Source organism: Mus musculus, chromosome 10 (assembly GCF_000001635.26).
Source record: "Mus musculus strain C57BL/6J chromosome 10, GRCm38.p6 C57BL/6J".
NCBI classification, from domain to species: domain Eukaryota; kingdom Metazoa; phylum Chordata; class Mammalia; order Rodentia; family Muridae; genus Mus; species Mus musculus.
The window spans coordinates 108,583,266-108,606,621 of record NC_000076.6 but is presented as its reverse complement, the minus strand read 5'-3'; the positions used below and the strand labels follow the sequence as shown (position 1 = coordinate 108,606,621).

The 23,356-nt window shown below is 41.3% G+C and overlaps 1 protein-coding gene across 13 annotated transcripts in view; it reads left to right on the top strand.

The window, feature by feature from the left end:
• Positions 1-23,356, top strand: part of Syt1 (synaptotagmin I) — a 513,331-nt gene that overhangs the window by 404,359 nt on the left and 85,616 nt on the right. For all 13 annotated transcript variants that reach the window (XM_030244984.1, NM_001252342.1, NM_009306.3 and 10 more), the window contains one exon: positions 22,631-22,748. In XM_030244984.1, coding sequence (XP_030100844.1) covers positions 22,631-22,748 — 118 coding nt within the window. The remainder of the gene's footprint in view (positions 1-22,630; positions 22,749-23,356) is intronic.

Sequence of the window (23,356 nt, the reverse complement as noted above, 5' to 3'; positions counted from 1 at the left end):
CAAAATTCCTTTTCTCTCCGTGTTGGAGCTGGGCTGTGTTCTCTGAGAGGTTGGTGACAAGCTATAGTTAATAAGTTTTCCATGGTGTCAAAAGTAATAATATTAACACGCAGTTGTGAGTTAAATTAACTTTGTTTTGTGCACTGGCTTACATAAACATGAGTGACATTTCAAAATATGATCAGGCAGGAGCTGGAAGAAGCCAAATGGCGAGGCAGAATGAGATGTGGCCATCAGAGCAGAGACATCAATTGCACTGTTCATGTGCACAAGGAGAGAGGCACAATGGACTATGGCAGCAAACCTAAGAGGGCAAGCTTGTAGATTATGTGCCCTTTAAAAAAAAATCCCAATTTTCTCCCGAGAGGAACAAGAGATGTTTGATATCCTGACTCAGTATTTGAAAATGAAAGACCATTATCTTGATGCTGTCTATTTTTAGTGACTTTCAATACACAGATTTTTTTTTTTTAACTCTACTATGTTTGTAAGGGAGAACTGACTGGTAATAGCTGTGTTGATATTGTTGGTTTTAGTTTTAACACTAGAACTTACAGTGTGATGGGGGAGTGTATGTGCACACATGCACATTTGTGTGGAGGTCAGAAGACAACTTGCTGAATCCACCTATCACATGGATCCTGGGTGTCAGACTTAAGTGGCTTAAGTTGGCTTTCGGGCAAGCACCTCTACCAACTGAGCCATCTCTCCAGCCCAGAAATGGTTCTGAAGCTGAGAACTGGAAGTTGCACTTTATAAATCTGTTATATTAATTTCAGTATGTTAGATTACACACACACACACACACACACACACACACACACACACATTCCCTTTCAATGGCATAGATACATTTATATACATTTGTTGTCTGTAAACAGAGTTACATTTATTTGTTGATACATTTGTTGCGCCTTGGGCAAGCTGACTCTCACATAATGACTACCCTCAGAAGCAGAAAGAGCAACAGTTTACAGCTAGCCTGGGTTGCTTAACAAGACCATGTCACAGAAAAGAAAACAGGTTGGGATATAGCTAAGTGGTAGAGTGTTTGCCTAGCATTCGTAAGACCCTCCTTTCGAACTCCAGCATAAAGGAAAAAAGATGTTGAATTTGACATGCCCAAGCCTATGTATTCTCTTCCCAACCTTAGGGAAAAAAAAATGTATTGATCTCAGGCAGAAAATATCTTAGTGACTCTAGGACCAGAAGAACAAAACAGCTCTATAGTTTGTCATTTTTCCTTGTTAGTTCTAAAATTTTGCCTATTTTAGCTGGAAATGAAATTATAACGAAAAGGAGACAGACTCCCTGTGAGGTGGTCCCTACAGACAGGGAATAGATAATCCTTTTAGGAAGTCTTGCCACTTTATACTGTAAGTCTGATGGCTTGCTTTAGGCAACAACTCACAGATAATATTCTATCCATTTCCCTCACTAATCTGTGGCAATTATTTTTTTACTATCTTCAGAAGTGCTCTGAATATACCAAAGTTTTTAATGTGTCCAGGGTTTCATAAAATTAAGAGTACTGCATTCCAAGTTACACATGCTATTTGAAACCTTCAGCCTTCCTGCAAATCCTGAAGTGATGCTGTCCCCATCTCACACAGAAAGAGTAAAGGGAACCCTCTCAGGGGCATACATAACCTCCAATTTGCAGCCTGCATTTCAGTTCTCAGCAGCCAGACTCCGAAATACTGTGATCCAGGAAACCACGACCACCAAAGCCCACGCCCTCTCTTCCAGCCCCACTCTGCCGTCACTGGCTCAGTACTTTCCACATTTGACTATGTAAAGTGAAGCATAAAAGCCAAGGAAGTGGTTTCTCCATAGAAGGTTTCAATAATTCAATGGTTCAACTCAGCAAGCCTCCATCTGAAGTTCCTGCCTTGCTGGGCATGCTCTATGGAGATGAATCAGGCACCTTATCTGTACCATGGGAGCTTCGAGCCAACACAGAAGGGCTGTTGCCGTGTGGAAGTGGGAAGCTAAGGGGAGAAAATGATCAAAATGCGAATTGAAGTGTGTTATAAAAGACAGTAGGACTTCTAAACTGTCAGATAAGGGCTCCAAAAAGGGCAAGGAGGGTGAGTGGTGGGAGCATTCAGACACAGATCTGATTGGATTGAGTAGGGGAACAATGGAAGGCAGGGTGAGCCAGAGAAGTAAACAAGGCTGCTCAAGGCGGGAGGGGGCGCATTATCCTTACAGTGAAGAAGGAACCAGAGGGCACATCACTTATGTGATTAAAGACCAACCCTTTGGTAGTGGGGAGGTGTTCAAGACTGTGCCTCTGTAAGGAGATTGTTGAAGGGTCTCTGAAATGATATAGCCATGGAGATAAAAATAACAGGTGTTTTTTAAGAAGAGCTAGCTTATAGAATTTTCTTTGTGAAAAGATAGAAGGAATGAGGATAGAGAAAGCAATAAATGAAGTTGTCGAAATATACACAAATACTAAAGGATACACAAATTCTTTCTTGGTTGATTAAAACAATCCATCTATATTTAAGATCACATTAATGTCCCTTTTCACACTGTAATCCAATGCCTTGCATTAAGTACTTGACACTCTTTTAAATAGTACTTATACTTATAATCTCATAATGGTGTTTCAGTTTCTTCATTCTGATCTCACCTTGCCAGTCAAATGCCTTTCATAAAATTGCTCATAAATAAAACCAAAGGCCAAATTCATTCTTTGAAATAGGAGCCTGGCTATCCCCCTTGCATTTTAGGCTGGTATCTTTTGATGTTTTGCTAGGGATTTTGTGATTTTTCATTTCCACATGTCCCATTGAGCATGTATTAAACTACTGCAGCCAGGCTTCTGTGGATCCAAACTCAGGGCTGCTGAGAGCGCTAATGGGGGGGGGGGGGGGCGGGGGGGGGCTTAAATGCAAACTGTGATTTATCACAAGGTTTAGTGGGCTTCAGCTCCAGAAGACCCACCTTGTGCAAAGGCCCTGATTGTCCCTGTGGGAGTAAGGAAACCCTTCAAGATGGCCCATGCCAGGTGAGAAACACATTTCCACATGGGTACACCTTAAGCCCCACTCCTTGCTACTCATGGTCTTTCAGGAGTCCAAGAACAACTAGTGAGAAAAGTGACTCAGGTTAAGTCTTTATACACATGATGCCGTTATCCAGTCATTAATTAAATTCATGAAAATAGATCTTCTTTGTTCTAGGAGACGTACCAAGGACTAAGAATGTACAAAGATAGCCATTATGTTTTAACTTGGTGTCAACTGCATATGGATACATGTTATTGGATTGAAATAATAATGAAAAACTAGTGCACATGTGCATTTACCATGTCCTAGGGATTGCTCTAAGTGACATCTATATCCTCTCCCATGAAGTCCTTACAACCATTAGAAATTGACAGCTATCATCTCCATTTTATCCAGTAGTAAACTGAGGGAGGAAACAAGGTCTCTTCAAGGTCACTCAACATGTAAGGGCAAACCAGGATTCTAAGCTCCCAATTCATGATTTGAATACCTCTGTCTCATTTATCCTTCTATTACAGACAACTTTCCTTACCTATTTTATCTTATTTGACCTCATTAAATCTCTATGAGGACAGAGCGGGAGATTCTGCCATCCCTTCTGATTCAAGGCGATGCAATAAATCTCCATTTAGTCAATCAATTTAGCTGAGGCAACCTCAGGAGTGTCCCGGGAAACGGGGAGCTTGTGTCTGGACATCCTCAGGTCCTCCAAGAAGCACTTTCACCTAACATCTACAGATGTCCATGGAAGACCTTGAGGTGGTCATTTTGGAATTTTAACTGCCGCATCCTGTTCACTCGGGATGGCATGAAAGCAATTACAAATTGCTTAACAGGTGATGTATAATATTCGATATGAAGAATCTAGCTGTGAACGGCTACACCAGGGAGAGCCTGACATATGATTTTTTTTTCAAGTTCAGGTACTTTGTGCTAACAGTAGTCTTTCTACCATATAGTGAGTGTTGGGTATTATTAGATATGATGCAGTATAAAGGGGAAAATTGAGCATTCTGAAACGTTTATTACAAAGAAGAGAAAGCACGGACTTTGGTGTGGTGCAAACCTGTGCTCTGGGTTTTAATAGTCATATTATCTTAGACAGTTATTTCCTAGGACAAATTCCTGACCTGTCCATTCACGGAGATGATGATGGCTATAATAGTAATACAGAAATTGTTTCTTGAGGATAGCTTCTTACTACCAGCGGCAAACATTTCCTGAGCTCTTACTACGCGCCAGGTTCTGTTGTGTATACAGCATGTGTTCCTTCGGTGTGAGTGTTAGCATTTTCATTTTGCTGATAAGGATAACAAGGCTAAGAATATTCTCAGATCACACAGCTAGCAAGTGATAAGCCAACACTGATCAGCAGGCTGACTGCCACCAAAAGCACAGTACTGGCTGCCTGCAATTTCTGTGAAGCCACTGTCTCTTATGAATACAGACTTCATCTCCTGTCTGTTTTCCTTTCTTGATTTATCTAACTTATCAGCCAAGGAAACTGTTTCCTCAGTGAGCTCCGCAGCAGCTGCTCCAGTTTGCTTCTGCACCATTTCATTCTGTTAACTCTTAAAACATAGTGTGTGTGTGTGTGTGTGTGTGTGTGTGTACATGTGCGGCATGCATGCACGCATGCACATGCATGTGTATGGATTGTGTGACGTATGGGGAGCAGAATGGGAACAACACTGGAGAGTCAGTTATCTCTTTCCAACTTTAAACTGAGGTCTTATCAGACTTATATAGCACTGGACCTCTTCAGCAGCCCCTGTCTAATTGTATGCTTATACACTTGAGGAGTGCCTGTGATTTGTAATTGAAACAGCAGTTTTCAGGAAGCTTTGCTCTCTGCCTTCCCCTCCCCTTCACCTATAAGCAAAACCTTTGGCTCCTTTTTCTACCTTTAATCTCCATTGCATATGTATAGAAATCCCATTTCACTAGCATACATTATCTTTTTGGTAATTTCTCCCATAAACGTAAGCCTACAACACTTTTTTAGCCCTTAGCATCTCACAGTATTTCTCTGTGTCTGTGAGTCACCTCTGTTAACTACATGTTATCAAATATTCAAAGAGTCTAATTGCCCGGAGCCTCTTCTCGATAACGGACAGTCTTTTCAGCTTTTAATTCTTGATATTCTACCTAGAATTTCTTAAATTCTTTGTATTAGTTGAAAGATTTTTGAGACCATTTTAAATTTATGCAGTAATTCAAAACTATATACTCTCTTCAGCTCTTTAGTTGCCAAAAAACTAATTTGCATATTAAAGCAATGGAAATATGGATTACTTCAAGCTCCTCATGTTATCCTTTCTGTGGCATGATGTTGTACAACAGCTAATGCTTTTATGACCTACATTTCAATAACTATCTGCAAACAACACGAAGGCACGGTGTTGGTACACACAGGCATAGAGCACTATGGGGTTTTTACAAGTGTACAAGATAGGATAGCTCTCCACTCAGTGGGATGTTGTATAAGAAAAATCAGAAAATGAGTCTTACATAAGAATGAGAGCATGGGAAGATGATGCTATCCCTTCTGATGCAACTGACCAGAAATTGATGGGTCCATTTTCTCATTCGTATGGTCTAGAAACTTACTAACTTTCCTTCATTAAGACGTGATGCTAAAGCTGACAACAGAATGCCATTACAAATAAAGAGGAAAGCTGTCGTGGCTTAAAATAAGTCGTAATTACATAACATACGCTGTTTTAAAACTGTCTTTGGTAGTCATTTCTCATAGAAATCTGTGCTATGCTTTACATAATGAAACACTCCCTGCCATCCCAGCAGGGCCCCTCCAGCTGTCAGTCGGAAGGCATGCAAAAATGAAGCAAGCAGCTACCTTTGAGGAGAACGGCTTGCATTCAAATTTACGTCCCGCTTATTTGGTTATCAACTCTCTCTTTGCTTACGTGATTTACTGACATGACACGTTCATGCAAGGATCCACTGAACTCCCTAATGATGTTCCAATTTTCTTAACAACAACAACAACAAAAAAAAAAAAAAAAAAAAAAAAACCACCAGTGAACTCTCCCCTAGGCAAGCCAGATGGAAACGAAATTGTTTCTGCAAAATGAACAATTTGAGAGATCTTGAATTCTGGATGTACTTAGAGATGCGATCATGGTTCCCAGTGTAACTCGGCTGCAACAAGCTGGATGGCTAAGACCATGTTCGAGGCACACTAGTGAGATGCATAACCTTTAAGCAGGGATGAAGGAGAACAGGGGATCTCCACTTCAGAGAAAAAAGTCAAAAACTGAAAAAGCAATAACCATGCAGGTGAGACCACTAAGAGCCATGATTAGAGACAGGGCTCATCTGTCACCTTGAACAGACTCCCTAATTGTCACTGAAGTCCCTCCATGTTACTTCATGCTGCTATCACTAAGCTGAAAGCGTGTATTAAAATTTCCCAGCTATGTGTCTACAGTTGCCACCCCTCATACTCTCATCTATGCCTAAAACTTAAACTGAATAGACTGTGCACGCAGACACCAGAGTTTCTACTGCCTGTTGTCTGACTACTCATTCCAAAATGAAGCTACCAAGCTCCCACGAAGTTCAGACTGTGGCATAAAAGTGTGTGTGCTCTCTTTCCTCCTGTTCAACTCCAGGAAAGAGTGCACACAGTTCCCACAGATTGCCTTCTAGATTTCAGTGAGTACCTCAGATGGGACCAAAATGGCCGTAGTCACAGTTGGCTTTAATTCCTTGTCTTAATCCAAAGCAATCTCTCAACTACAAGAAATGGAAGGAATATAAGGAAGAACATTTTAAATTCAAAGATTATGATAAAGGGTCCATAAGCTCCGTGACGCAATAATAGCATTCTCGAGTTCTGCAGCCTAGAAAGTGAGCGCTGGCAAAGTTGTAATTTGGGGTCTAGTGAGGCCCTGCTTTCTAGTATATGACTAAATAAGTAAATAAAACAAAACAGTTCTTACATGGAGGGAGGGACAAAAGAGATTTCTCGGGCTTCTTTGTTCATAGAAACCGTCCCATTCGTGAGGACCTGGCTCTTATGACTTAATTGTGTCCCCAAGGCCTCACTGCCTAACCTTGGAGTTGGGATCTCAAGTCGGGAGTTTTGAGGTGTCTCCAGCCTTCAGGCCAGAGCACAACTACGCAGATACCCAGGCACTCTACCTCAGCGACTGGCTTACCAAGTGAGGGTTCTTTGCAGCTCTCCAAAATCCAACTAAAGCTAACTCTAAGGCCATTCTTCTACATCATCATGCAGCGACTAAATGTCCGAAGCCAAAGATGGAACAAAAACTGGGCATAGGAGGGCTCCTCGTTCTTGAAAAATGATTATTCTCCTGACGTTGACCTGGAACACCCACCCGCCGTCAATAAAGTGAGTCAAATACAAACATGGGGGCCCAAGAACAATCTCTAATCCCTGTATTAAAAAAAAAGCCAACTACAGGTCCAGTGAGAGATTCTGTCTTAAACAAGGTTGAAGGCAACTGAGAAAGGCATTCAGAACTAATCCTAGGCCTTCATGTGCGAGCATACATACGTACGAACACATAAGTGAGCAGACATACATACACACATGCCAGAGAAGAACTACAAAGGATATCAGTCAGTGCCTTTCACTGCTAGAGTAGGTTTAGCATTGCCAAGCTTTTCATAGTTCCATTTCATTGTATTACTAATGGTTGTTATAAAAAGCAATAATATCATTGTATGTAAGTCTAGTGCCCTGTTCTCTGTAGCCATCAAGATAGGCAAAATTCTCTTGTTTAAATCCGCCCAGTTTCCTTAGTCTGGGAGCTGTTCTCTGCCCCTTTTCTACTTATCGCCTTCATGGTCATTATTCAGTGTTCTTGCCCTTTGCATCGTTCCCTAAAAGCCTGATTGCCCCAAAAACCTACTCTCATTTTCAGATTTTTCTTTAATTATAAATTCCATATAAGAACCATACCAAAAAAAAAAAAAACAAACAAAAAAAACTTTCATTATCAGCTGTTCACCTAGATCATCTATTTTATATGACTAACTTCATTTTCTCCTATATTCCTTACAGTGTTTACCAAATAAGTCCAACCCTTCCTTATGCTAAGCCTCCAGACCAGGAATTTCTCTTTTTCTACCTTTCCTAGACTAATGCGCAGCCTCTCTTTCCTCCAGCTTTGTGCTGACCTGTAACATGGTTGATGCCAATTAAAGCAGTGTTGCTTAAAGCAGAGACAGCAGCAGATGGAATCAATCAATACAGTGTCCTGGGAATTTGGAAAGGTGCTGTAGCAACAGGGACAGAGGAGGGACATGCTTTACTGAGAATGATCAAGGAAAAATGTACTAAAGGGGTGACACATGAGAAAATAAGGACCCCAGAAAAAAAAAAGCAGAAGGGAAGGCAACCGGCAATGGGACAGCTCTCTCAGAGTACCCGGGCGCTTGTGAGTTGTAGCTCTCCTTGACTGGTTCCCAGCAACTACGTTCGGATTTGTTTTCATGTGGCACTGTTTGTTCGAGTGTGTGTGTCCATGCGTGCATGCATGTACATCTCCTTTGTTTATGTGCTTTGATAATACTTCTATGACTTTCCCAGTTTTCTCTGTGGCCTTCATCTTTCATCTATCATTGTCTCTATAAACTGTCCCCTTTGTTTCCGATGTCTTTTCAGGAGAGACCACCCTTTCCAAGAGTCTCCCCGAAAATCAGCTTTATGTCTCTCCAAAAGCTCTCCCACCTCTCCTTGCAGAATCCTTGGGCTTGAAGATTAGGTTCAGAGGCATTCACAGGGTGGGCTAGTTTGACTCTGGCTACAGTCTCACACCTAACAATGTTGGTGGCCTATCCCCCCTTGTAGCTAGCAGCCTTCTTTGATTAACAAGCATCAAGAAGCCACAGGCTGGATTGGTGAGATGGCTTAGCAGCCAGGAGAACTTTTTGTTCTTGCTAAGGACCCAGGCTTGATTCCCAGCACCCAATTTGGTGGCTCACAACTGTCTGTAACTCCAGTTCCTAGGAATCTGCTGCCCTCTTCTGGCCTAGTAGGGTACTGCATGTATTCCATACACTGATATACATGCAGTCAAAACACCCATACACATAAAAATATAATTTTTTTTAAGGAAGCCACGAGCCACTGCCATAAGAGGGCCTAGCCTCCTGCCTCATGCTGTTAGGAGCACTTTGTTGTAAAGTTTCATTTTGCTGGCTACTGTTGGCATGGTCTTTTCCATTACATAGTGTCGCTGCAGGCAGAACTTTCTCCGTGCCTGTGCGCTTTCTACCTCCGAGTCTTTTTAAGCTATTCCTTTTCCTTCTGTGATCCTCTCCTCCCTCTTATCTCAGCGTCTCCTTTATTTCTTTTTCTAGAACCTGGGTTTCACCACAGAAAGCCTGTTATTTATATCTCCTCTTCCCCTTGCCTTCCCTGGGCTTCTTTTGTATTTCTGAATGCCTTGCCTTGGCACCACTTTCTTCCAGTTCTTTCTTCTCCCCTCTGGAGACTTCAGACACAAGCCTCTCCATTCCCACAGGGCGTTATTTCCTCCGCATATGCCATCTTCTTTAGGCAATTTTATTTTAGCTTTTGCTCTCAACTTGTCTAAAAACCTGCTGTACCTTCAAAAATTATTTTTGAAAGAAACATAAATAACACCTAACACTGTTCATAGTTTTCTCCATATAACCCTCTACCCCAAAGCATACCTTTCTTAGAGCTCTGTCATACCCTTCCTGCCTTGTACAGCACCTCATGCTACCTTGCTGCATCTAACATCTTCAGGTCCTTTCTGCTCATGTGATCTGTGGTCGTGGATGCAAAGGGCCTGCCTGGCTGTCTCAACAATAGCCAGGGCTTATTTCTGCTCTGGATAAGGGTACAGTATCCATGCATATCTCAGTAGTCTTCTGTTTCATACTTAGCTTTTGCCCCTCTTGGTTCTCTCTGCTGCTGCTAAGTTTCAATATATCACGACTGTTTGTCATTTCCTAGTGGTTACCCTGTGTCCTACACATCCCTTCCCAGTTCTGCAGAGCAAGCTTTTAGTCTTAGCGTGCCTGAAGAAGTCACTAAACCTCCTCGTGCTTTTCTTCCCACACAGCCTACAGTATACCTTTCTTTTCCCTGAGCTTCACATCAAATGCCATTTTCTACGGAAGCAGCCACCGCAGATGTCCCTGCCTCCTCCCCAGGTGAACTCATAGTTAGAACCCCACCATGCAGTCCCTGAGTGGACAGCAGCTCTCAGCCTTTGCGTGATCCCTCCCACAACTCTTTAAAGTCTTCCCACGGCCTCCCGCCTGATTCCCCAGTTGTTGATTCTCCTTATCTCCTCTTCCTTCTGGCTTCTTTTCAACGGAAGATTAAACAGAAAGCCCTGCACCTTTTCCTTAACTCTTTCTCAAACTTTCCTGTCGTTTCTTCCTTTTCCTAGTTGCTCCTAGTGCTTTGCCCTCTTCATCATTTTTCCACCTTCTTTATAATTAATTATAGGGTTCCTGTGTGCCATGGATGAACCCCATAAAAAGATTTAAAAAGTCACTCTCCCCTCACCCCCACCCCCATCTCCCTAAACCTGCCTTAAAGTGGCTTCGCGCTCCAAGCCAGCTTCAGTGTAGCTTGGTTTGCGTCTGCTAAGCATTTTTTTTTCTCATGTTTTCCTTCCTTCTATGGCTTTATGATCTCCCTGGCTCACAGATGAGCCTTCCCCAACCTCAAGGCAGACAAGCCAGGATCAATTGTCTATTTTAATGTCGAGAGAACCACTTGCTCAGTGTGTGACCAGGAGCTGGGGTGCTGAACACACACTCTCCTTATTCTCCAATCAGTCCGTGACTGCTGTGGCGCTCCGTGAAGCAATGGCATCTCAGAGTCTCAGAACCCCATGAGCATTGCCATTCCTCCCAGCATTTCCTCCTGGGCACCAGCATTCCAGAAGTGAAAGGGAGAAAGTGTCCTTTTGATAGAATGGCCCCTTAGTTTCTGTGTTTTCCCCATGGAGGTTTCCTTTCTCTATAATAAATAGCTCCTGAGCTGATGAGGATGCGCCTGTAATAACAGCTGTGGGATAACAAAACTTCTGCCGACAAAGCCATGCTATTGCTTAGTGTGATTAGTAAAACTCCTGTGTTACTCTGTGGGTCACCCTACCCATCAGTCATTCCAATGCATGCCTTTGCACTAGAGTTGACCCTTTCAGGGTCACAGGGGCAAGAAATAACCTTTTCAAGGGTTATTTGGCATTGTTTTTCAAGAGTGTTCCTAGACCATGGTCCACTTTCTGACCAGCTTACTTTAAAAAAATGCCTCTTTTTATGGCTGTGTTGGCTATCTGCATTGTTAATTACAAAGGTGTATTCTCGGAATACCTGATCCATGGTACATTCTAATACCAATGTTAGTTCTATAACATGAGTTCCCGTGCCCCAGATCTCAGAGTTGTCCCTTTTCGTCCTTTAGCATTAAAGTCAGGCCCAGAAAAGAAAACAGAATATTGAAGGTTGAGTCTGAGTCAGGAAAGCTAGGCTACCTGGCTGGCTGACAGAGACTGTGAATAACTTGGTAAGGAACTTGGTAAGGTTTGTCCTGGGTACCTCACACAGGCTGCACGTCGCCTCCTTACCTCAGCAGCAAGAATCTACCCATCCTCTTCCTAGCAAAAAACAGCACTCCGAGCAAGAGCTCATATCTACCCCCTTTCCCAGATTTGCCCACTCCCGCTCACTCAAGAGTCTTCTAAACTCAGGGCTGTCAACGGTGTTACCCAGTAGCGGGCAAAGCACTGTTTTGTATTATTTTAAAGACTGAAGAGATCTAAGCTTTTAGTTAAGAGGATGGATAATTAGATTTTAGGTATCCAGGCACACTACAATATGAATCTTCTTTCCTTTAACTTTTTAAAAATTAATTCACTTTTGATTTCCTTTAAGTCCCAACCACAGTTTCCCCTCCCAGTACTGGCCCCCCAGTTCACTTTCACACACACCCCCATCCCCTTCCCCTCCCTTTCGCCTCAGAGAAGGGAGAGCCTCCAGGATATCACCCAGCCTTGGCATATCAAGTTGCAGTAGGACCAGAGAATCTTCTTACAACTGTTTAAGCTTTAGCTTGTTCTTGGCTTTATCTTGTGGTAACTGAGAAGATTTCAGTATAAATGACATGCAGCACTCAAAGGGACACTGTGAGACATAGAAACATCTCAGAGAAGCTGGTTAACCCGGTGGCCCAGGCATTCATCGCTTTCTGTGGTAAGAATTGTCTGGAGCGACTATCTGTTTTCAGGATATGTTATTGTTAACTGAGTCACCACGCTGGAGTACAGGTCTCCAAAAGTCTATGTGTCTAAGACTCTGTGACCCTTAGCCACTTCCCATCCCTGGTCACCATACTTCTCTGCATTCCACCCCTCTGGGGAGATCATGCAGTGTTCTATTCCCGTGACTGATATAGTCTACTTCATGTTATGTCATTCAAGTTCATCCCTTTCCCAGCAAGGAGATTTCCCTCTTTTAAAGCTAAATAGTTGTTCACTGTCTGCATAGATGGTTGAGTAGATGTTTACTATGCCGGAAAATATAAAAGTTAACATATTTATGGTAAACTTTGATATTTCAATACATATATGCACATTATTATATGTAAATAAAGCTCAACATGTCTATATCCTAAAACACTTGTATCCTTCCTTTCTGGTGAAAGCATCCACATTTTTCCTTAAACGTTTAGAAAATATGCATTATCATTATGTATAGTTGTCCTGCTACGCACTGTCACAGCAAACTGGCTTAGTCTACGCATACTGTAGTTTAATCCCTCATGGTCCAAGAAGTCGTCTAAGGTTCTATGGCTCCACACCTTCTACTCCTCGGGTACCATTATCTGTTTGATTGAACACAGCAAATGCCCCTGTTTTCTCTACAGAACCCCTTGCTAACGCCCGGTGCTCTGTAGGCACTCATAACTCCTGCTGACTCTTTAGCTGTGTGCTTGATCACCCCATCAACGATGGGCGTCTTGAAGTCAAGGTCAAGCTTTAATCAGAACGTGTCCCTAACATTTTGCACAGTGACTAATACGCTGAGAATACAATAAACACTTAGGAAATTAATGACAGAAATAAGGTCATGTTTTCCTCATTTCCTACAGCCCGTAAATGGATCACTAATCACACTTCTGAAAACAATGTTAAAATTCACTCAATATCACACTTCTGAAAACAATGTTCAAATGCAAAATTATTTGTATTGTGTCGGGATATTAGCCATATAGTGAGTTTGGGGATAACTAAGGTTACATAAAACCCTGTCTGGAAAATTTTTTTTTTTTTACTATTCAGGGTGGGCAACAATCACAAATTCACAACAAAATGCTTAAATGTGATTGTCTAGAAAAAGATATGTTGTTGTTGTTATTGTTGTTGTTGTTGTTGTTGTTGATAATGATGATGTTGCTCACTAGGATATAGATGTTCTAAGGTGGGAAATTCAACTCTGCTTTATTTACTCAACAGGAATCCTAGATATGTATCTTCTGCTGTCTTCAGCATGTAGCTGCCAAGGCCACTCAGAGGCCATTGTCACACACAGGGTATATCATGGGTAGCAAATCTAGGGGACTGGTTCCATATGCCATGTACATCAGTCATTCACATTCTAGTAACTAGGTGACATTTGAATTCAAGGGACTCATGTGCTGTACCTCTGGCCTTAACAGAGTGTCCCAGAAGAGAACAGTCTTTGATGGACAGCTAGCCATCTATCCAGAGCTGAGCACTCGATAAACTTGCATGAACCATCCCCTAAATAGGATCTATGGGTACAGATAAAAGCAGAGTCCATGGATGTCTGAATCCATGAGTGTGAGATCTAATCTAACGATTCCAGAAATTGATATGTGATTACAATCTAAGTATATTTCAAAGGCACCAAAGAATGGCCTGATTGAGTGTGAATGGGCTGGGTAAGTAAGTGAATTTTGAAATGAAGTCTGAAAGATGAGCAATTTTGTCTAACTCAAAAAGAATGGCAAAGAGAGCAGAATGTGCCAAGCCAAGGTACCAGTTCGTGTAAAGACCGAGCGAATGCAGGTGTGACAGGCATACTCAGAGTGACGAGCAAGGCTTTCCCCATGTAGTGTGGAGGTGAGCCCAAGTAGTATAAAAAGAGACTGAGGTGGAAACAGGAAATAGAACTTAGGGAATAGTGTAACATGGTCAGAAGTTGAATCTTCATTCCAAGGAAGATGGGAGACTTATTTAAGAATTTTAAGTGAATTTCAAAAGTGACCCCCGTCAACTCTAAGTCAGAAATGTATAAAGAGTGGGGGCTGGGGGGATGGCTCAGCAGGTAAGAGCACTGACTGCTCTTCTGAAGGTCCTGAGTTCAAATCCCAGCAACCACATGGTGGCTCACAACCACCTGTAATGAGATCTGACGCCCTCTTCTGGTGAGTCTAAAGAGAGCTACAGTGTACTTATGAATAACAATAAATAAATAAATCTTTGGGCTGGAGTAAGCAGAGGCTGAGCAAACAGAGTTGACCAAAGCTAGCGAAGCTGACTGGAGCAAGTGGGGCCAACAGGAGTGAGCATAGGTCCTAAAAATTCAACTTCTAACAACCACATGAAGGCTCACAACCATCTATACAGCTACAGTGTACTCACATACATAAAATAAATAAATAAATAAATAAATAAATCTAAAAAAGAAAGAAAGAAATGTATTTAAAGGCAATGAGTAAGAGATGTTGGAAAAAAAAGAGGGCCAAAGGTATGAGGGATGCAAAGATGGCAAGTTATCAGAGCAGACTTGTAAAGAAGTCAGTGGTAATGCCCGTTCTCCCGACAGAGGCAGCTCGTGAGATGCTGGCATCATTTGCTAAACAGATTGAACCATGTGGTCTTTGGAGAATTGAGAATAACTAACCGTAAATGCAAAGTTCTGCATTTGAGTCTAAGAGATACAGGAGAAGTTTAGGGCAAGTAGACAGTTGGACAGATGAGTCTGAGGCCTGATGAAAGATGGAGTTTCAGATAGAAATGTGGAAATCACCTCTGCATCATATATCTCAAAATCTTAGAAACACCTATTAATACTGATCTCTCTAAATGATTATGAAGAAAAGTGGGGCTTGAACTAAGCTCTGAGAAGGACGACAAGGGAGGAGTGGCTGGAGATGAAGAAAACCTGAACAACTGGGCCAAGGCATTTCAATAGAAGGATGCAGAAAGTAATCAATAGAACGTGTATAAATAGAGGCAGCTGCTGTTTAATTCCTTTAATATATTTGGCTGTAAAAAAAAAAGTGTAGTTGGAATGAGATGTTTTAATAATGCCAAGCACACCTATTTATGGGCACCTACCTCCTTTATGCATACTAACTAATAAATCTAACATATAATTGAGGCACAAAGGGGTTAGTAATTTGCCCAAGGCTTAGCAGTGGCAGACTTATTAAGTGGCAGACCTGCAAACTGAACCTGAGTTGTCTGCCTTCAGAGCCAGCACCATTGCTCAGTGACTGAGGAATCTCCTATGGCACATTTTAATGTTGAACAACACATTCCAAAGTAAATTTTTGTCTTCTGACAGGAAGATACGTGCACATTTGGCCAAGATATCTGTATTTATATACAAATGGTATACAGACTGTGGCACGCCTACATACTGTGTTATTTAAAACATTTCCATGAAATAAACAATGAAATGAAAGTATGAGATAGAAATAAATATGAAGACGAGTCTCTTATTGTCCTCCCTTTCATTGTTGGGTCTCTGTGACCTCAATAATAGAGACAGTCAGAATGAGAGACAGGAGGGCCATTAATAGCGCTTCTCAACCGGTGGGCCACACCCCCCATGGAGGGGTCACCTATCAAGTATCCTGTATTTCAGATATTTGCATTAAAAATTGTAACAGTAGCAAATTTACAGTTACAAAGTAGCAACAAAATAATGTTATGGTTAGGGGTCACCACAACCTGAGAAACTGTATCAAAGGATCACAGCATAAGGAAAGTTGAGAACCTTTTAAGACCAAAGGTTAAGAAAAAGAAAGAGCTGGATCTATTTTAGTTTCTGATACCATCTGAACAGTTTCCACGTGCTTAGTGGCTTAAAAGGTGCATTTGTTTAGCTCACCATACTATAAAATAGAGAGGACAGCAGGCAGTTCATACTAGGAGGTAAATACAATCAGAAGAATCATGGAAACATGTTGGTTCTTATTGAAACCACCCCTGATCTACCTAGGTCTTGTTTTAATGTTTAATGTTTTTAATTAGCACACAAGGTATTAACTCTCATTATATTGTTTTGGAACAAAGTATGATTTAGTTGGTTGCCTTTTCCTTCATTCTCTGCTGCTCTGAATGATACTCCCCAGCCCCCCAATGCTTCATATTTTCCCAAAGTACATGCCCAAACCAAGCACTATTTCCATATTTTGTCAATTGATTTTGCATAATTTATTGACCAAAGAGCCCCAGGGACCAATAGGTTCCCATGAAATACATGCACAATGAGTTAATGCCAGTGGCTGGCCAGGGCTGCGTCCACTACCCTTAGCTGAACTATGACTTGCTTTTAATAGACAACGTTGACTTTGTTTTTGCAATCCTTCTTATAATCATACCAAATATCCACTTTTTAGCTGTTAGTCACTTCTAATAGGACTGCCTCTATCTCTTATTCAAAACATGCAGATATGAGGAAATTTTGGAAAATCTATTGTATCACAAAGCATAAGTTCATTTCTCATTAAATCACTTGAGTTTCACACTGTAAGAAGAATAGTGTGTTTTAAGCTGATCAATGGTTCATGGGCTTTGTTCGTGTATCCCTCTGCCTAAAATGCTCGTTGTCTGCATGAGGTCCATCTAGACTCTCATCCTTCTGAGCCTTCATCTCAGCACAAGCGAAGGCTCTTCCTGGATGCTGTATACATTGCTATCTCATCTCCCCTGTACCTTCTAGCTCTGGTTATAAGAAGAAAACCTGTCTTAAAGTGACATGTGGATATCAGGCACCTTTGGCAAAACTGCATTTGCGATGACTTTGAGAAATGGGTAATGATAACGCTTGGAGGCAGGGGGTTATCTCTAACTAAAGTGTCTTTTTCTGCTTAGCTCTATCACTAGAGTCAAGAATGTTTCAAGGTTCCCTTCCCACATCATTTCTGCTGCATCTGTACTGGGTCTAATATGCTACCTTGTTACTCATCTGGGTAGCCAGAGACAACACTGTAGCTTATAATCCTATGGTAGTATTTAGTGATTATTTTTTTATAAAACTGAATCAATGAAATCATATAAAATAATGTTTCATACGGTATCTTCACACACACACAAATGGTCAAGGGCACAAACTGTCCCTGTCACCTCAGCAGTATAGTGCACATTTATACACTAGGACAGATTCACTCTTTGTAGCCTGGGTTACATTTCCTAACAGCGTTCATACTGTGACCATCTGGTCCATTAGTTGTAAATACTGATTTGGCAGAATCTTCAGGGGGTATGAGCATAGTTGTGGGCAAATTGGGAACTTGAAAAATCCTATCGCCCAAAGAAGACATTACCTGTTATTACCTAATACTGCCCAATATCCCATCCCAGTGGCCTTCTTTGGAGAACAGCCAGGCATGGTGGTGTGTGTCTTTAATCCCAGCACTTGGGAGCTAGAGGCAAATGGATCTCTGTGTGAGTTCAGAGCCACTGTGGTCTCCATACAGTGTTCCAGGACAGCCAGGGCTACACAGAGAGACCCTGTCTCAAAGAGTGCCATGTGAACATTTTAATACTTGTACAAATGAAGAATATGCAAATTTTTAAACAATTAGACCTCCATTTATTTCTCACCTCTAAATAGACTCCTAACCTTAGGGCAAAGAAAATCAACTCATCAGAGTGTCTATTGCCAATGGAACACAGAGAAAAATCCTCTTGCAATTAACATAAATAGACTATGTCCTTTTAAAATGACATGGCACTGAGTCATTTTCAGTACTTTTTAAAAACTCATTCAAAGGCAAATTGTTCCCCAAAAAGTATCTGAACTTAGCCCATTTCCAAAGGCCACCAAAGCTAAACCCTTTTCTTACACAGAAGAAAATGATGGCCAGTCCTGTAAGACCTATGAAAAAAACGTTCATTTGCAATCAAACCTTTTTGTCCATTGGAGATGACCTTTGTTTTAATATCTATAAAGCTTTTCAAAAAGGAAGGTATTTGTGTAGTTGTCCACAGGATCATTAATTTGTGTCTGCTCTATTCTGTGGCTGCTTTAAAAAAAAAAAAAAAAATGTGGGATTATCAAGCTGCTCCGAACAAAAGAACCTTCTGATTGTCAGCTCCAAAGTTTAAAAGAGCAGGTTAATTTCTCTGAATCTCACAGTTGGAACTTTCTAACACTAACTGGCAGCTTCCACCTAGTGATCAAGGCAATTCACTAAAATAAATTATACATAAAGCCGAAATCCCTAATAGTAATGAGGCCCCTTCGTGTGATAATCATACCAGCAAAAGCATTCATCTGTCAGCTGCTCCTCGGCAGGGTCTTGAAAATCTCGATGGAAGTACTTTACCTCCAGAATGGATGTGGTTTCTAGCTTCATGGTAGAGTTAGCATGGCAGTGGTCTGGTGCTAGGCACAAAGGACAGGCATCCAGTAAATCAGGTAGCTCACCTGTTGATTAAACTGGAGCCAGTGTTGACAGACCCCTGGCATCAGTGCTGTTTATAAAGCAGAAGATCAGTGAGCTTCTCCGGTCACTACAAGCAGCGCATAACTACTTAGAAGACCTCCATTGTATTCCTGAAGCAAGGCACAGAACAGTAGTAGAAATTCTAGTCTTGCCTCTTCTGGAGTCTACAGGTGACAGCTGAACTCATATATGTAAAGAAAAACTGAACTGCCAGACACCATGCCACAGAGTATACAAAAGATGGGACGGAATCTTCTAAACATTAGCTTAGCCATCCATATGCAATCTGCTTTGGGATTTGTAGGGACTAAAACCACACAACGGTTTCATTTGGGCTTTGCCAAAAAGATGAGGCGAGGGCTTCATTTCAAAAGCAGTTTGGGCTGACTAACTGTTGGCATGGAGTATGGGCAGGAAGTCGAAGGGCTGTGATGGTGGAAGAGGTAGGAAGGAAAGTGGCAGATGCCATGCTGTAGCTCACGTTGGAGAGAGACATTCGCGGAAGGTAGTCAAGGCAGGTTAGGATGCCAGTTAAAAACGATGAGAACAACACAGTCTGACACACATTCACATCTACAGAAAAGGACAGGTCAAGACTTTGGTGTTAGAGGAGGAGACTAACAGAGAGATGGAAGTTAGCCTGCAGGAAAAGGTCTTGGAAGGAGCGGTTTAAAAGAAGGCATATGCTGAGGAGCAGTTTAGAGATATCGTTTTAAATGAGAATGCAAAATAAGGTAAACCATCAACGGGATTATGAGTTATCATCACTTCACAGGCGGTGTTAAATGATCTTGCTTCAGTGTCTCATTGAGACTGCCTACCGGACGTTCTATAACCTCTACCTCCCAGGTAGCTACTCACAAAATCGACCTGGCAGCACTCTCTTCGTGTGCTCTTGAGAAGATTGTAACTGTTAACGTGCCATAAGAATCTAAGATGGAGACGGGGGTCATTCAAACGTGGTGGTATTTCTTGCCTTCTCCCAGGTCAGAGTTTTCCCTCCATCTTGACATCAGAAAGTATACAGGTTGGGGGAGGAGCGGTGACTAGCTTTAAAACAGCTGTTGATCAGAAGTAATTAAAACTTTGGAAAGTCATTTCAGTTCATTCATGTAAAAATAATATTTAATTTGCCATGCTGATTGATAATTTTTATGAGCAAATGAAAAAAAATTTCCACGTTAAAGCCTCTAAATTAATTCAATGCAGATCTGTAAAGAGTTTTAAAAATAAGTCCTTCTCTTCTTCTGTAGCCTAAAATATCCCCATTTGTTCTTTACGAACTCATTCCTCGTCTACCACAAAGGCTTAAAACCGCAGTGAATCTCACACATTTCTCTTTTATCCAAAGTGCTGAGCTCTCTTTTGAAGCTAAATAGTACGTAGAGTCTTTAGAATCTTCTAAATTCTCTGTGTGTCTTAAGATTGAAGAATGAAATGATCCCGCCAGAAAAATGACATGACATTTCGCCACTTAAAACAACTGGGAGCCTTCTGTGGTGCTGCGAGCCTGTAGCCCTCAGTACTTGATAGACAGAGGAGCAGCTGAGTCCGAGGTCCGAGGTCATCTTCAGCTGCAGTCGGTTTGAGGCCAGCCTCTGATACATGAGTACTTGTGTCAAAACATTTCTAATGGGCTATATGAAGAATTTAAAGTTAGCATGCACTTTTGAAGTTATGGGATGGAAAAAGTATTAAAAAGAAAAATGGATATTTGGGGTGAGACAAAAATATGGAACCGAGCGTATTTCAGCACCCTAAGTTATTCATGGAATCCAATAATGAGCCATATAGAGATTTATGACCTAGCACAGCATAGACCTCTCTGGCATGCCTGCTGAACTAGTGAGAATCGTCTAGCCTGCAGTACAATGAGCTAACCCAGGAGATGAACGTGAATAACAAGGAGATTCCCACACATAGAGCCCGCCTCCAAATGGCCATTTCAAGGAGTAACTTTGTCAATGTACATATTTCTCTTCCCTTGCCAAGTTTAGAGGAATCTGGCTCTCTTTTGTATTCATTTTCTAAAATACTAATCCCAACTCTATTTTCAGAGACTATGAAAAATAATATATTCTACTAACTCACAGAATATGTCAATTAAGTGTCAGGGTGACTAAGCATACAGAGGGACTCGGATTCAAGGAACCCTAGTAGCCATAGGGAGCTATGCCATCTGTGATTCAAAGCATGGCTATTTCCAAAATGTTTTTGTACTTACATTTTTTTGCAAAGGTGAGGTATTGTGATACCCATGCAAGGACTTTGTCATCAGGGAAGGCACCGGCAGGTGGGAGAATTAAACCATCTACAAAGGATTATGAAAACAATGTTCCCATCAACCTAGAGGCATGTTGTCAGACACTGCAGGGATTGCACAAATAGGAGAATTGGGCCATAAAAACATCTGGTGTCATTTTCAATAGAACATTAGTTAAGCATGGAAAGACAGGCTGATGTTCTCTCTCTCTCTCCCCCTTCCCTCTACTCACCTACAAAAAAAAATACTCTTTCTTCTTTGAAAGATGGATATAGTAAGTACCCACACACACACACACACAAAAAAAAATACATTTCCTTACACTGTTACATTATATCAAGGGTGGTATTTCTACACTGGAGACTGGTTCATTTAGCACATATGTCTAGCTACAGATAAGGCCAAGATGAAAAGACTTAGGGTATCAGTAGTTTCTATACACTTTCTATGTTACAAGTCTAAGAAGTCTGAGACAGGTATTTCCCTCTTCAGAATCAAAACTGAGATTTGGGGAGGGAAACCGTTAAGAAATCAACTCTTATGGGCCACATACAGCTAATTCCTTAGGTAGGAGCCTCTCCCATTTCAGGAGGTGGGTACTACAATACCCTTAGTTCTTTTATTCTTTCCCTCTCCTCACCCAATGTGTGTGCTTGCACCACAGGCATGTACACACAAACACACACACGTACAAACTATAGTCACATTGAACAGCATGGTTGTTAACTAGAATAGACAATAAGTAATCCTAAAACCCCCCACATTCCACTTAAGAGAAGACAATAAATATGAGCCCTCCCTGAGAAAGAACCATTTTGCATGCCATCATTTTCGTTTTTTTTTTTCCATTTTTATTAGGTATTTAGCTCATTTACATTTCCAATGCTATACCAAAAGTCCCCATGCCATCATTTTCTGATCTGGACATTCGGAATCACCTGATTCCAGAATTCTTGGATGCCCTTTGGACATAGCTACCGTAGCGCTGAAACCCCACGAGGAACTTTGAGTGCCTGCCTTGTAGCACAGTGTTATAGTTCTCCACCCTGCTACTATCTATTTCTACAAATTTAAGTATAAAGACAAAGACAGACTTGCCTTGAAATGAATAAAACCAAAAAACATGCAAAAACTCACACTTGAGTGCATTTTTGTGATGTGAATTTCAGAATTTTTTAACAATAAATAGAATTTTGTGGAGCAAAGATATCTTTCTTCCCAAGTCCCTAAAACATAGGCTTTTAGGTATAATCTTATGTGAAAGGAGAAAAAACAAAAACTGAGATGGGTTGATTCTAATAAAAAAAAAAAATGAGTAAACCATACAGTGCTCTTTAATAGAGCAAGGGGATTTTACAAAGAGTTTTGCAGTATTCAGTGCGTCTCAGAGACTATCTTGGTCTCATTTCCAGAATTATAGACATACTCTATGGGATATTAAAGTGTAGATGTTGGGGTTTTTATTCAAAAGCTGAAGTAGATAATCTTGAAAAAGGAACGACTGGTATCATATGAAATGACCACTATAAAAATGCCTGTGGACTTTGAAATCTTCAGACGCTAGTTGTCATCACCATCCTCTTGAGGAAATTACAATGTCTAAGACCAAACCGTTCAACTTCACTTAAAAACTCGCTAATACCTCTTTATTGGTTTTCATAGCAAGAGAAACTGGGTGACATCTGCTTCTCCCTCCGCTACGTCCCTACTGCCGGCAAGCTGACTGTTGTCATTCTGGAAGCCAAGAACCTGAAGAAGATGGATGTGGGTGGCTTATCTGGTGAGTGCGCAGTGGCTATTGATTGTTGGAAACAAACGCTGTTTCACTGTGGGTATTGAATGCACGGCGCTCATGCTGTGGCTCCCCGCTCCTTAATTGATCGCAGCTCTCTTTCCTACAGAGCTGGAAGCCCTGTCAGAATTCAGCCAATGCAGGGCCCCAGGAAGCCACTCTCAGTTTATTGAAATTGGCAAAGAAGATGAAATCTATTTCCCTTCTCCATAGCCAAAGTATCAGCTGTCATTTCTATGTCATTGAAAGCTAAAATTTTGGCTTCTTATTTGAAAGGCAATGCCTGTGACAAATTATAGTTTTGAGGATTTTTTAAATTCACCCTCAGTATTAAAATTTCTATTTTACCTGAGACTTATTAATTAGGTATTTGCTAACCTGACAAAATCTCTATAATGCTTTTTATAAAAGACAGCATTTCAAATCTATATTTCTTCTTTGAGAAGAAATTCAGGAACAGTTCGTATAAGTTTTAGTCCTACAGCTTAAGACAGGGGTGGGCTTGGGCTTGAAAGATCTGTGTAACCCAAGCAGGACATGGCAGTGAGGAAGTCTTCCACAAGCAAAGTCAGCTCAAGGACTCTTTGTTTCCAGAT